The 15403-nt window shown below is 33.7% G+C and overlaps 1 protein-coding gene across 1 annotated transcript in view; it reads left to right on the plus strand.

Annotated features, from left to right (window-relative positions):
- Positions 1-15403, plus strand: part of ADGRL3 (adhesion G protein-coupled receptor L3) — an 866124-nt gene that overhangs the window by 513861 nt on the left and 336860 nt on the right. Inside the window, exon 7 of the mRNA XM_038556190.1 lies at positions 13240-13254. Within this exon, the coding sequence (XP_038412118.1) occupies positions 13240-13254 (15 nt within the window). The remainder of the gene's footprint in view (positions 1-13239; positions 13255-15403) is intronic.

Genomic DNA, 15403 nt, shown 5'->3' on the forward strand with positions numbered 1-15403 from the left:
TAAATATTCCCAAATACATATCAGAAATATAGATCTGATCTTATTAAACTGCCATTTATTACCATTAACAAAGTAGCATTGCTGCCAGGAGGGAAAACAGAAAAACAGTTTATCTCTCTGCCTTCTTGAAGTTTGCAAGATAAATATGTACCAATTTTAAATGAAAGTGGACGTCAGTAAACTAGACAGATTTATTGAGTTCGCTTGTAGCAAAATGAGCTTGCTCATTTTCACATACTTTTTCTGATAGTAAATGTTTTAATCTATTGATGCCATGGAGAAATGCTACATTAGCTATAAAACAGAAAGAGGGCACTGTTCAGTGACAGGACCAATAATATGTATAGTGTAATAAATACTTTGCAAGAACTTAATGGCTGTGAATCCAAGAGGACAACACATAGTTTACTAAGCTGAGGGAGAAGATTCATTAGACTGCTGACTTCTTTAAATGCATAAATTTAACTTAGTCATGATATGAAGACATCAGTTCTTCAGTGGTGGGAAGAAACTACATTTGGGATCCCTGGGTGGCTCGGTGGTTGGGCATCTGCCTTCAGCCCAAGGCGTGATCCTGGAGTCCTGGGATCGAGTCCAGCACTGGGCTCCCTGCATGGAGCCTGCTTCTCCCCCTGCCTGTATCTCTGCCTCTCTCTCTCTCTGTGTGTTTCATGAATAAATAGATGAAATCTTAAAACCAAACAAACAAAAGACCCTACATTGGATTTCAAAAAGAAGGAAAACCCATTCTCATAGGATGCTGCACACCAGGATTTTGTACTGTGTTCATCCTTTGGTAGTATAAGCATTTGATTCTTACTCTTGTTGTGAAAGATTTATAAATTTCCATCACAAATCTTTCCTCTTTAAAGCTGGTAGATGGGCAGCCCCGGTGGCTCAGTGCTTTAGTGCCCCCTTCAACCTGGGGCCTGATCCCGGAGACCTGGGATCGAGTCCCACGTCGGGCTCCCTGCATGGAGCCTGCTTCTCCCTCTGCCTGTGTCTCTTCATCTCTCTCTCTTTCTGTGTCTCTCATGAATAAATAAATAAAATCTTTATAAAAAAAAAAAGCTGGTAAACATAGACATAGTAGAGCATAGAACCTTACCATGATCTGATGAATCCATGTTACACATGTAACGAGTAAACAGATGTTCAGAGAAGACTTGTCAGTTAAAATGACATTGTTTGTGATTAGAAAATATCAATCTGAGAAATGTAAGACTTACCTCTACAGTCTATTCCCAAATGCATATGTAATTTATTTAAAAGTAGATACCAGCTTCTGAGGTCACATAGTTTTTAGGTAAGTGACTAGACATTTAATGTCTTTGAAACTTTATTGGCATTTGAAATAGTGCATCCAACTGTTGTGTTACTTCATTTTTCTTGATGAGAAAAATTACCAGTAATCTTGGGAGACTATGCAGACCATCCATTGAGCATAAACTTACAGCCAGATTGTCTTTTTTTCAAATCCTCATTCTGTTTCTTACTGGATTGTGACCTTAAGATGTGTGAACCTAATTTTTCTGCTCCAAACTTTCTTCATCTATAAAATATGATAAAATACTTACCTTAAAGAGCTGTTTTGATAATTAAGTAAGTTAATAGTGTTTCCACACAGTAAACAGTCAACAACTATTGGCTATTGTTGCTATAAATGTTTGAAATGATGCATTTATTGAGTTATATTTGAAAAGGCTCAAAACTATACGCTATTTTGTTTTCAGTGTTCATTATTGTAAAATGTAGTGTAGTGGAACAGAGTATAGTAGTTCTGTTTTGTTTTAGTAATTAGATATTAAGCTAAAACTCAAATGGATTTATTAATTAAACCTCATAATTAGAAAATATTTACTCCAGCATAGCAATTATGCCATCCATATCCACTTTTTATTTTTAATTGTGTTTCCTTTTATTTTGCCTTTGGTAATATGAGTAAAGTTATAGTTGTTATTCAAGAGCATCAACGGTAAGAGGCACCTTACAGTTTTATTAAATCAGTAGTGATTTAATAAACTTAAACTATTTAATGAGTAACTTCTATAGTCCAGGTACTATCCTAGATGGTGGAACACACCAATGAATAAAATGGAGAGTCTTTGAATATATATGACTAACTTTCTAATAGATTAACAGAGTGTGTCACAGTGTGAGAGTTCCTGAGGAGATGTAGTTTCTATTTGAAATTTGTTTTTTGTTTTTGTTTTTGAGATTTTATTTATTTATTCATGAGAGATGTAGGCAGAAGGAGAAGCAGACTCCCTGAGAGGAGCCTGATGAAGTAGTTGATCCCAGGACCCCAGGATCACAACCTGAGCCAAAGGCAAGACGCTCAACCACTGAACCACCCAGGCATCCCTGGTGTTTAATGTTGTTTATTTTTAAAAATTTTTTTATTTATTTCTGATAGTCACAGAGAGAGAGAGAGAGGCAGAGACATAGGCAGAGGGAGAAGCAGGCTCCATGCACCGGGAGCCCGACGTGGGATTCGATCCCAGGTCTCCAGGATCGCGCCCTGGGCCAAAGGCAGGCGCTAAACCGCTGCGCCACCCAGGGATCCCTGTTGTTTAATTTTTAAAAATAGCCACCTAATGTGGTAGATGTAATAATAATAACTTATATAAAACTTAGTGTCATAAATAACAAAAAGTGCAATAAATACCAACTATATTTTGGTAAATATCATCTTTATTTTATTTTATTTTTTTGCCTACACAGAAGTTTATTTCATTAAAAAGTAAAAAAAGAAAAATACACCTAGTAATACTATACCATTGATATTTCCTGCCTCAGTGCTCCAACCAACAAATTCATTTTTATGATCCTTCTACAGATAGCTTTCAAGGGAAAACCAACAGTTGGGGGTTACTTAGATTAAATAGACAGTAAAGTACGTTGCCACTAGTCCAATCGAGAAAAGAATAATGTGATCACTTGTATCATTCTCTAAAACTTGCTTTTCTTCTATTTTGACACATTTTACTAAAATAAACAAAAAAGTGCGTTCAGTGAATTACTGAGCAGATGTTGGTTGAGTGTTCTAAAGAATTGGAGGGATAGCATACTTTGTTGTTTGTTTTTATTTAATTTTAGGTTTAATGTCTCAGCTTTGGATGTTGTACCACATTTACATACATTTGAAGGTCTGTCTGCTCATTTCTTTTCACAACTTTGACCTAGCTAATGCACAACTATCACTTAAGGAATATGTATTCTTTCTGTCACTGTCACTTCAAGGAAGAACGTAAGTCCATCAGGAAAACAGATAATGAAGAATGCCTCCTTTCTTAGAGGCATGCAATTCTTGTGTCAAATATTATAACATTTCAAACCTGGGCCCTATTTTGAATGCCTTCAGCTGCAAGTGGGAAATAAGAAACTGTTCACTATCCGATTAACTGTGTTTGGCTACGTCAGGGGAATGTTGATACCGAATTGTCACAGACGCACTGTGAGCGACCCTAAAGAATGAAAGAAGAAACAGGAAATTCCCAAGAGAAAACTGCTATTTCTGCAGTTCGCTCTAAGCTCCATTATTCATAAAACAAGTTATCTTCCTTCAATTAGGAAAAAAAAAAAAAAGTAGCAAATAGTTTTATGCCATGTTCTTGTTTTTTTTTTGTTGTTGTTTTTTGTGTTTTTTTTTTTTGGCTTATTGATTCCTTCTACCCCTGCATTTCTTTCACCTCTGTGAACATGATTGATTTAAGTCAAGGACTGGTTCCTCGCTTTACAGGTGACCAACATGTGCCTGGTGAGTCTGGAATCTGATGCTCCCTTGAAAGATGGCCCAAGAAAGGCTCTGATTTGAAAATTGATCTTAAAGAGATGGGTCTAAGAAAAGGTTCTTTAGCCTAAAATTAGCTAATAAGTTATTTTTTAAATTTTTTAAAAAGGTTCTTTAAATATAAGTTATTAATGCTAACTTTAAGAAAGTTTTTGTCTCTGTTGAAATTACAATCAGATATTGTCGCTGACAGCAGGCAATCAAATCATTTTCTATATCCGTTAAATGTTATTCAGTGGGTAAAGCAAGACTGGCATTTAGAAAGTAATAAAGGTAGCTGAGAACTCTATCCCCTCCTTCAGTCAACGGAAGTATCCAGCGATAATAAATAGTGCAAGTAGCTTGCACGTGAAGGATAGTGGTTTAGCACCTGGGTTGTGATGTCAGAGGCTTGACATTGGATCCTGGTCTGTCACTTACTATTTATTTAACTTATCTGTATCACAGTTTCTTTCTTTCCAATATTAAAATAATAATGCTATCTATGTATAGTGGTAATATAATTGTTAATCGGATAATAATGTAAGTTATTTAAAACCGTAAATTGGTAAATAGTAAAGACTCAATTAATATTAGTTATCTTCATTAGTTTTGTCACCGTCCCTTTTCTTGTTTGCCAGAGAGCAAAGCATAGAGCTAGGACTGTAGCTCAGAAGTTCAAATAATGGCACTACAGATCGCTAATGACCTCTATACTCAGTTTGCTCATCTGTATAATGGTGACAATAATCTCAACAGGGTTGTTGTGAGGATTGAATAAAATGAAATAGATTAAGTGTTTGGCAAATAGACTGCGATGGTACAAATGCTAAGTAAACTGCACTGAAAGTAGGCTGTTTCAATGTTGTTAAGGAGAAATTTCACAGAGATTACAAACTCTCTGTTAGCAATTGATTAGAGAATAAATATTTTGCAGTGTGCAGTTCTATGTAGATAGTAAGAAAGATAATGGACTTCCACCAAAGAGAGATAAGATGTACTACCTAAGGACAATTTTACATGCCTGCTTAGCAGAAATAAAAGGGATGCTTTGCCGTCTATAAGATTTGCCTTCTTTGTTCATATCATTGAACCATACCAAGTTTATGCTTAGGAGCCATTTGCCTGTGATTTTAAAAGCTTGTCAGTGCCAACATTTATTGACCAGAAGTTATAACAAGACAATGAAATAGAGCCCAATAATGCCTGGGTGAAGGATATAGGGTTCTCTGCCTTCAAGAACCTCCATGTAATTCCTGAAGAAAGATAGAAAGTAAAAATATCAAGTGCCAAAGAAAATAGTAAGTGAGACAGTATAAGTGAAATGAACTAGAATAGATAATTGGAAATAATGACCATGGGATAAACATACCGCGGGTTGTTTTGCTACTAGCCCGTGAGCCAAGGATATCTTTTACATTTTTTAAGAGATGTTAAAAAATAAAAAAAAAAAGAAGAAGACAGTGATGAAAATAGCTGTGCAATGCAGCCCGTATGTAGCTCCCAAAACTTAACTTACTGTCTGGCTCTTTGTAGAAAAGGTTTGCCAATCCCTAGACTACAGCATTATTGAAAACCTCCCTCCCCCACAAACTAAGTTGAAATTATACGCTTATTCAACATGGGCCTGGTAAATAAAGCAGTATTTATGAAGAAAAAACTTAGAACCCAGAGATAGAGTTTGGCTTAACTAGAAATGGGAGATATGAGGCATTCTTAACAGGGGCAACAGAGTGTGAAAAGTTGAAAAATATAAGTGTAGAGTATATAAAGTATAGGTGTAGAGTATATGAAGTAAAATAAACAAACCATTGTGAACTATTATGATTATCCTATAGGATTAATAAGACATAAAATTGGAATAATATTTTAAGAAACACACTTTGGGACATTTATAGTAATGAATCTGAAGACTTAGAGTTTATTCAGATGAATTGATAATAGCATCTCAATTTTATGAAACACCAAAAAAAAAAAAAAAAAACCCAAATGAGTAACAATCTTAAATCTACTTTACAAGAGATTCAGTTAACATGTATAGGATATATGCGGTGTATATGTTTTTGCTAATGAATTCTGAGATTAATTTCTTTTTGGTTTTTGTTTACAGTTCTAGGAATCTTATCTGAATTATTTCTCTTTGTCTATTAACCATAATATTATATAATACAAAATATCTCCTGCTTTTTGGCTAGTGAATCCAGCCCCAAATTGGTTAGGGTATTTGGAATACTTCTACAAAATACCAAAGTATGTAGTAGCTCCTCCGATTCCTAAATTAGTCCTCAGAATGTTTTTTTTGTGTGTGTGTGTATTTTTTTTTTCCTTTACTGAATGACTCTGTGGGTTTTGTTGTCTCATTCTCTTGCACCAGATGATGATAAAAAATTCTATTCAATGATTAATTCGCAAGATTGTAAGAGCCCTTGTAAGACTGAAGGAACAATGAAGCAAAGTAACTTGATTTCTTTGAGCTTCTGATTTTTTTCTCATCAGAAAATTAGAACAGTCATTCCTGCCCTCACAATACACAAAATTGTTAAATGAATAAAAAAAATATTACATCCAAAAATTTTTACAGGATCCCTGGGTGGCTCAGCGGTTTGGTGCCTGCCTTCGGCCCAAGGCGTAATCCTAGAGTCCGGGATCAAGTCCTACATCGGGCTCCCTGCATGGAGCCTGCTTCTCCCTCTGCCTGTGTCTCTGCCTCTCTCTCTCTCTCTCTCTTCTCTCTGTGTCTCTCATAAATAAATAAATAAAATCCTTAAAAAATTATATCATTTAATCATTTGTCTTTAGTACTACTAAGAGTTAAAAATGAAATAATGATTTGGAGCTAATATCTAATTCTCTGGCTTCATTTTTTTATTTGTAAACTATTGGCTGAGACTATATGACATCTGAAAAAATTTAGCCCCCAAACCACAGTAATTTTAATATATTTACTAAATCTAGGATTAGATTAGATTGATTTTGAATATCTTATTTATTACATATCCAGCAGTGGGTGTATAGAGCCTACTAATAGGAATCATTCAAAAATTAATTTCTCAGGAACAAATAGGTGACATATTCCATAAGAACTTTGATTGTAGTCAAATTACTGTGCCTCGTGTTTTAAATTTTGGCTTTTAGGGATTCTCTCCCTCTGCTATTCACTTCTATTATTGCCTGTTTTTAATCTCTACACAAGTTCCTCTGAAAGCATTTAAAAATAGCTTATTGTTGGTAAATAAAGACACTGAAAAATCACCAATTATTAGACTTTAAGTTTCCTTAAGGCAGAGAGATTAGTTCCTGCTCTGTATCATGTTCATGATAATACCACCGAAGTCCTAGAGTTTCTTTGAGGGTGAAATGAAATTATCCACATAACTATTCACATAGTACATGATCAGGAATTGTTAGGCATTATGATTATTACTTGCGTCTGTATTCACAGCCGTTAGAGCCTTGCAAATAACAAATGCATTCAGTGGGGCTAATATAAATATACACGCATTTTTATATGTATATAGTATAGTCTTGTCACTCTGAAAGGACTCTGCCTTTGTGTTTCATCAGAAGCTTTAAGTGCCTTGTGGTTGTAGTAGTGACAAATCATTATGACAAGGGTATATTGTTGATGAACCAAATGTAAGATTGACTTTGCTACCAATAATACCTTTGAAAAATTGTTATTTTTCTAAAAGTTATTACTGATATATTCCCCAAAGAGTCAACTAATAGCATCATTTTCTTTTAAAAGGTTAAATTAGCAGAAAGATTTTACAGATCCATCAGAAAGATGGAAAGTTACTACAAAATAAAAGGTAGTCTCAGTTTCTGCATCATTTATAGATATTGTATTTTAGTCTTTAAATCAGAATGTGGCTAGTGAAAGCATCTTATGAATTATTGACATTTTCAATCTATACACTCCAGGATGAAATTCATTAGAAGGCAATAATTTTGGAAACATTATATAAAGCCATTGTAATACAAGGTGCTTGAGCAGCACTTTCATTCAGTGATGCACGGGTATTATTTGAAAAACATAATTTAGAAGCTGAGCTGCGGAGATTACCCCTGTCTTTCATTAAATAAAGGATTAGCACCTTATTTACTGAAAGAGACAGATACCTGTCAGAATTTTTGATACGCAGTATACCAAAAAATTAATGAACTTCACAGATCTTTTTATTTCTATTTACTGAAGTGCTTCTGTATTTTCTTGGTGTATGTGAAATGGAAAAAGAATTTTCTGTTTCAGAATAATGAGAATTAACAGGACATGAGGTATGCAGTACAGGTTTGTTTCTGGTGATAAGAAATACCTTGTTTCTTTGGCCAAGAAATGAGGAGCTATTTTTTTTTATTATTATTATTTTATCTTCTCTGGAGAGATGCTTTGCATCACTAGCACTGAAGAATACGGCACCCAGTCTCTTTCTCTGAAAATACTATAGTGCAATTCAGCATTGCATGGAGGCATAAGAAATATTAATTGAGATTTTTCTATGCGCTGAGAACTGGAGATACAGTCATGAAACTTGTATTTGAATTCCAGCTCTACCACCCACTACCCAAAGAACAATGCCTTTTTGTACGTGTTTACTTATTTGGAAAGTTCTGATAAGGAGAATATCTAGTTCATAAGGTTGCTGTGAGATGATTATTAGTATTGTGTGCAAAACTTCAGTGCAATGTGTGGCACATAGTACATGCTTAGTGAATGTTAGTTCTTATAGTAGACTGCCTACCCTCTGGAAGATTCCATTTGTGTCCTTTATACCTCTAAAGTGCACTCTTTTTTTTTTTTTTTTAAGATTTTATTTATTTATTCATAGAGATGCAGGGAGAGAAAGAAAGGCAGAGACACAGGCAGAGGGAGAAGCAGGCTCCAGGCAGAGAGCCTGACGTGGGACTTGATCCTGGGTCTCCAGGATCACGCCCGGGGCTGCAGCGGCGCTAAACCGCTGCGCCACCAGGGCTGCCCTAAAGTGCACTCTTATGTGGATTTGTCGACAGAAGGGAAATGGAGAGCAAGAATGTCAGTTTCACTATGTTCGCATGTGGTAAGAGCTAGTGTATGTTAGATAAATGACAGTCTGTGCCATCTACCAGTCTTGGTCTTGCTCAAATCTTTGAGCCTTTTGACTTTTGGTTGATGCATCTCTGATATGGGAATAATAAATACCCCATCACCATTTTCTTGGAAGAATTAAATCAAGTGATTTGTATGAAAACTTTTCCTTAAGTTATAAAGTGCTATCCAAGTAAAAGTATCATTGTAAACTTTTGATCATCCACTTTATAGATCGCTTCATTTATGGATGATATACCAGCAAATTTTCATCCAGGACTGATTTTTTTTTTTTTATTACTCACTTAGTTTGCCATATTACTGTCCCCTTCTCTGCCCAGCTGGCCAGTGATAATGGTTCCCAAAGGTACTTGAATAGTCCAAGCCAAATGTAACCAAGAAAATCATACTGTTTAAAATACTACCAAATATCAATGATAAAAATAGGCATTTATACATTATTTAATGTTTTATAACTATCTTATGTTCCCCATCAGTTTTTTATTTATATATTAATAGTAATATAGAGGCATCACTGGATTATATAACATAGATAGAAAAATGTGTGGTATGAGTTACAGTTTAAAAGAAAAGAAAATTTAAGTTACATTAGAATTAGTCACAATTTCATAGTTCTTAGTTATGACAATTTAGTTCTAACAAATTTTAGCACACCACAATTTTATTTCTCTGTAATTTGCAATGCAATTTGAAAAAGCCTGGCAATGCATGCATATGCTCTCTCATCCATACCTTTTCTAATTAAAAATGCAATTCAAAAGTACTGCATATGGTACAGATATGGGTAGAACTAATAAGGTCTTATTTTTCTAAACAATAACATGGCTATTGGCTATATATTATATCTCTTTTATGAACTATTGGGAAATGAAGGGAAAATTTACTGGTCTTTTTTTTTCTTCCGTTTCTGCCTTTTATACAGAATAAAATTACTCTTACTTTGAATTTGTCATTTACTCTAACCACGGGATATAGCTTATGACATTAAGTTTGACAAAGGACAACAATGAAATCACTTTAAGGAAACATATAAACATATTTGCAGAGGCTGAATGGACAATAAAAATAGTTTGGGGATTAAAAGTGAAGAGAGAAAAAGAGAGTAACTAGTTCCAAAGAGGATTGGAAATGAGCAGTGACAGCTATAATGCCAGAATTCAGGATATTGGACCAGACCAAAAGACAGGAGGTACTGAAGGAGGCTGAGCACAGATGTCATCATACAATTCATTTATTTATGATCTCATTATGGAGAGAAGGGAATGGAGTATTTTCAGTCTATGTTTTTAGATCATTGCTGGCTGTTTTATAGCAACACTTTTTTCTTGCCAATATAATCCTCAAGACTATCCATATAGTTTTTCTTATTTTCCTTTTTTTTCCCCTCTAGTTTTACATTTAATGAGCTGGAGGTACATATTGCTCATAAATTGTACTTTCCTCCACTTCCTTTAAAATATAAAAAGACATTAGACAGATAATACATTGCATGTACGATTGTATATAGCAAATTCAGATTCTCTTCACCACTTCTCATTTTATTACCTGCTTAAAATATTAAGAAGCAAAATTATTTGGATTTGGATTATGTATTAATTCAGTAGCTGTTCACTGAGTACTTATTATGTTCCAGGCACTGAGATTATGAAGGATATATTGGGAAGGGTGTTAACCTGTATCTATACAATATGTTTGTATGAGTGCTTGTTTTGTTTTTATTTTTGTTTTTCCAGGGGAAAGAAGCCTCTAGAATCAGAATTAGATGATGACACTGCCTGGCTAATCCTCAGTGTTACTAAGCTTTTCAATGACAAATTATGTTTGCCTTGCCAGTTTTTGTTATGGGAATATGATTTGTGTGTGCCTGTTTCAACTTAAATTATAGGACTGTTTTACTTGAGACTTGAAAATAGCAAATAAGTGATAAATGAGCTACAGCCAGTTATGACATAGGCAAGAACATAATAATTTTCACCAAAGTGAAACTGCCTAATAAATCTTAATTTTGAATAACCAGCAAGTAACAGAAGCAAGCTTTACTTATGCTACAGCTTAGGCCAGTTTATCTCAAATTAGACCAAGACCAGAGAATTAAAAGTAAAATTTTACCTAATGACAATTGAGGAAATAGAAATAAAAGTTCTTTGAAAAATAATAATATCCATTAAATTGTAAGATATTGTTTACAGAAAAATAATGCCTTAATCACTACTTTTTATCACATATCCCACCTTCCATATTAAGTATTTGTTGAAGAGAGAAATATTAGTCACCAAGAAGTTAGGATAACTGCTTTAGAATAAGACAGAGCTTTATATGAGATAAAAGTAAAGTTGTGTATGTATACATTTTATGTTTCAGAATATACTATATACTCTGTATACAGTTCTCAAAAGGATATATATTTAGAAGTATTTCAAGAAACAGAATTAGTTTTATCTATATTTGTGTAGTCTGGTTACTGAAAAATGTCAACTTAGTATGACTTCCCACTCCCAACTTTCACTTTCATTGTAATGTGCTTTGAGTCCAAACTTCTGAGACTATTGATTAAATAATTTCTTAGGATACTCTGTTATGCTTCTTTTAGTTGTCAGTCTGAACTCAGATTTGGAGGTTCTAGTCTTAAAATGAAGCATCTCCTAAGTAAAGCATTTAATTGACCTGTAATGAGGCAGATAGTCCAGTGAACACTGCAGTCATTCGATAAAGATTGAGAACGATGATAAATTACACAGTATAAATGTTAAAAGAGTCCTAGAACTACTATAAAAATAAGATTTGTATATTAATGAGATAAGGAATCTCTCCAAAATAACTCATTTGCAACTTCTTAAACATAACCTTTTTTTCAGATTTATTATTAGTTATTATTGTTAGTTTTAGAGAGAGAGAGCAAGAGCAAGTGAAGGAATGGGTAGAGGGAGAGGGAGAGAATCTCAAGCAGAATTCCCACTGAATTTGGAGCCCAAAAGGGCTCAATATCAGGACCCTGAGATCATGATCCCCAAGCTGAAGTCAAAAGTCAGAGGCTCAAGTGACTGATCCGCCCAGGTGCCCCAAGCATAACGTTTGACATACACTAGTTTTGTCTTCTAACACATGTGACATTGAGCTTTCAAAAAAGTCAGTGGAGAGAAATGAGTATGTTTCTGACAATAGAAGACAGAGGAGCTTAGTTCAAAGCACAAAAGTCTCACCTAAATGTAACTACCCAAAACAATATTTCTCCCTTGTTTGAAACTTCCCTAGAGTTTTATTTATTGTGCAATAATACTTAAGTTCATCCATTTCATTGCATTTTTTAAGATTTATATCAATTGCAATCTGTGATCTTTGAGTCTGTGTTATGAACTCCTCTTTCCCCGACTCTTCCCCCTGTTTTTTTGTTGGTCCTTGTTCTTTTTTTGCGATTTAGGCAAATTGTCTCTGATGAGACAAATGTTTATAAGATAAACACGACGCTACCTGATGAGTTGCATGAATACGTTAACAGTTGATGAGTTACATGAATATGTTACAGTTTCCCAGAATTTTCCCTGACTTGTATTGATCAGTACCTTAAAAATAAAAATGGAATCTAACTTGAAAAATATAGCTATAACATGGCTGAGGATTTCAATTTATGCTTACAAACGTATGTTGGCTTGGTTAAGGATTTCAGAAATTCCAGAACAGGTGGCTCATTATTTATGTCAACCTTCTGCTAACAGATTTTTCTGAAAGACATTTTTCCACAATATCAAATAATGATAAGTGGGAGGGAGAGAAGTTTCTTCAATAAATATTCTGAATCCATTTATTCAGTATGAGAGCATTCCCTGTAAATGTGTAGCCTCAAGAGGTTTATTTCCCATAAGACTAACACAGAAAATCTTAGGCCTTAGGAAATGAGTTGCAGAGTAGTTACTTCCAAAGAGATCAATCCTTGAGATGGGTAAAAAACAAGACTATTATGTTAAATAGTGGTATAAACAATAGTATTTTATAAATGAGACTAGTCAAACTATTTGAAAGCTTTGTGGGTATAATTATCTTTCTGACTTTCAAAGGGGAATATTGGTATTCTTATTATGAATATTGTATTTCCTATGTGTCTATAGTTTGGAATTGTATGTTTTTTGCAATCTTAGCTTGATTAACTTTTGCCTTATGTTTTCTAAGCCTGTACGTATTCTTAAGTTTATTACATGATTGCTTTTCTTAAAAATTATTTTACTAGGGGAATGTTTAAAAAATCCTATGTTCAAAAAGCAAGTATGAGTGAAATAAATTATTTACTTTCAGTTTGGAAGAGGTGAATAAAAAGTGCTTGGCCAATATCGTACCATTAATCTATTCTCTTTTCTCCTTTCTCTCTGTACTTCTCTCTCTCCAATAGAAGTGGAACAAAAAGGTAATTAAATACCTTTCATGAATTATATACTATTTATAGGCTAAGTTATTTAACAGTTTAACATTTAGTTAAAATAATTTTGTATTAATTCTTATCTATTTTATGAAAATTTATTTACTACTTTCTGCTGCTCAACTTCACTTTAATCTGTTGTGATGACCAGTGCTGGTTTGCTCCTTTTATCCTAAAACAGTTTCATGTAAAATCTTCAACCGTGCATTTTCTTCCTCTTTATTTTTAAATAAGTAGTTGGAAATGCAGTAGATGGTGATGGATAGTGGTTGCTTTAGATTTGATTTTATTTCTATACTAGATAATTTTCCATAGCTCTGGTGTGGTTTCCCATACCTTTAATTTTTAACTATTGTGGGAAAAGGGGAATTGGTTTTCTGAAATATCTTCTAATAAATTACGTTAGCAATCATGGGCTCACTATTAACCAATCTAAAGCTTATATGTGACTTTGACAACAATGCCTATCCATTCTTTATAATTTAGCCATCATATTAGAATCTGTGAAATTCTTATAATCATCAATTTTATTATTGAGTATAAATTGATGAAGGCCTTCTATCCTTGCTATGGAAGATTTTGATAGTCAACTCTGCCCTTGAACTTTTCATTTCTACAAAAGTAAAACTTTGGACACTTTAATAATGCACTTTCCTTTTTAATAACCTGCACATCCTAGCCAAGTTTTATCTTAGATCATTTTCCATTTGATCTAGCATTATAGTTGCTGTTAAGGAGCTAATCACTAATATCAAGAGCATAATACTTTAATCAATAAAATATGGGTCAACATCCAAATTCCTTATGACTTCTAAGTTTCTCCACCCAGTACCCTTCTAATCATTTCAAACATAACAGTGGACTGCATGATTATTTTAGTGTATTTGCTTTGCAAAAATATTAGAGCAGTGTTTCCCATAGCGGGTTCAACAGAACACTACATTTGAAACAGGCTCTGTAGAAAGGGTTCCATGATCAAATGAGTTTGTTAAATATGTTCATTTTCCTCACTTCAGCCTTGGAGATTCACTGATGTACCAAAGCTTTTAGAATCTCTGCCACAATTCTATTTAATATGATATTTCTTAAATATATGGATAAGGATCCCTGTTTTCTTTCTGTATAACATCGGGCTATACCACATGAAACAGGTGCTTCAAGGACCACTCTTTGGGAAACATTGCTTTATAGCCCTTTCATTATGAGCTAGCCAAGGCTTCTTACCACTATGTACACAGTTTGCTACTGAATCATACTAAAAATCAAGTGAATGAGATAATTCCTGCCCATTTTCAATCTGAAGTATGAGCAGCAAAATATTATAGCAAGTAATCTTGTTTTTTTAATGTTCTTCTCATGTAACAGTAAAAGGTACATGTTTTTAAGTTCCAATACTACTGTATTTAACAGGACATTTTTAACTGATTAAAATCTAGATCTTGGGTTCTTCTCTGTAACCTTTCACCTTTTCTTCTTTCCTTATTCCTTCTTTCCTTTCTTTTTCTTCCTTTCTCTTTTCCCTCCCAGTCTCCATCCATCATTCATTTTTAATTGTGTGGGTTGCATGCTCTGTGTGTGCTAAAGCAGCTTTAAGAGTTTTTTGTTTTGTTTTGTTTTGCTAGAAGATTCAGTGGCCTGTATTACAAGGCTTTTCTTTTCCTTTATTATTATACTTAATTACTATTAGATTCCTATTTATTTCTTAATGATAAGTTATTGAATGGCAGATGTCATCAGAGTGAAAACAATATATATATTTAAGTTTAAATAAGACACATAGAAATCTTATCTATAAATATTTATATTTATTATACGCCTATAGAATACATAGACATACATCACACCTGTATCTGTATATACAAAAATATTGTATCACATGTTTACAAAGGTAAAAATCAAAAGAAAACACAACTGCTTAGAAAGTGGCCACATTTTTCAGCAAATGAAAATGAAAATGATTTTGAACAATAGTCAAAAGTAGTGTGTAAAACATTTCGCGTACTCAGAAGAATGCAACAAAATAATTAAGTGGTGGTGGGTATCTCTTGTTAGAGTTACATTCCATTTGGTGAAAAATAAAAATATATGACAAAATATTAAAATTAATATATTTATTATTTTAACTCTTTCCCTCCCA

This window comes from Canis lupus, chromosome 13 (genome assembly GCF_011100685.1).
Source record: "Canis lupus familiaris isolate Mischka breed German Shepherd chromosome 13, alternate assembly UU_Cfam_GSD_1.0, whole genome shotgun sequence".
NCBI lineage: Eukaryota > Metazoa > Chordata > Mammalia > Carnivora > Canidae > Canis > Canis lupus.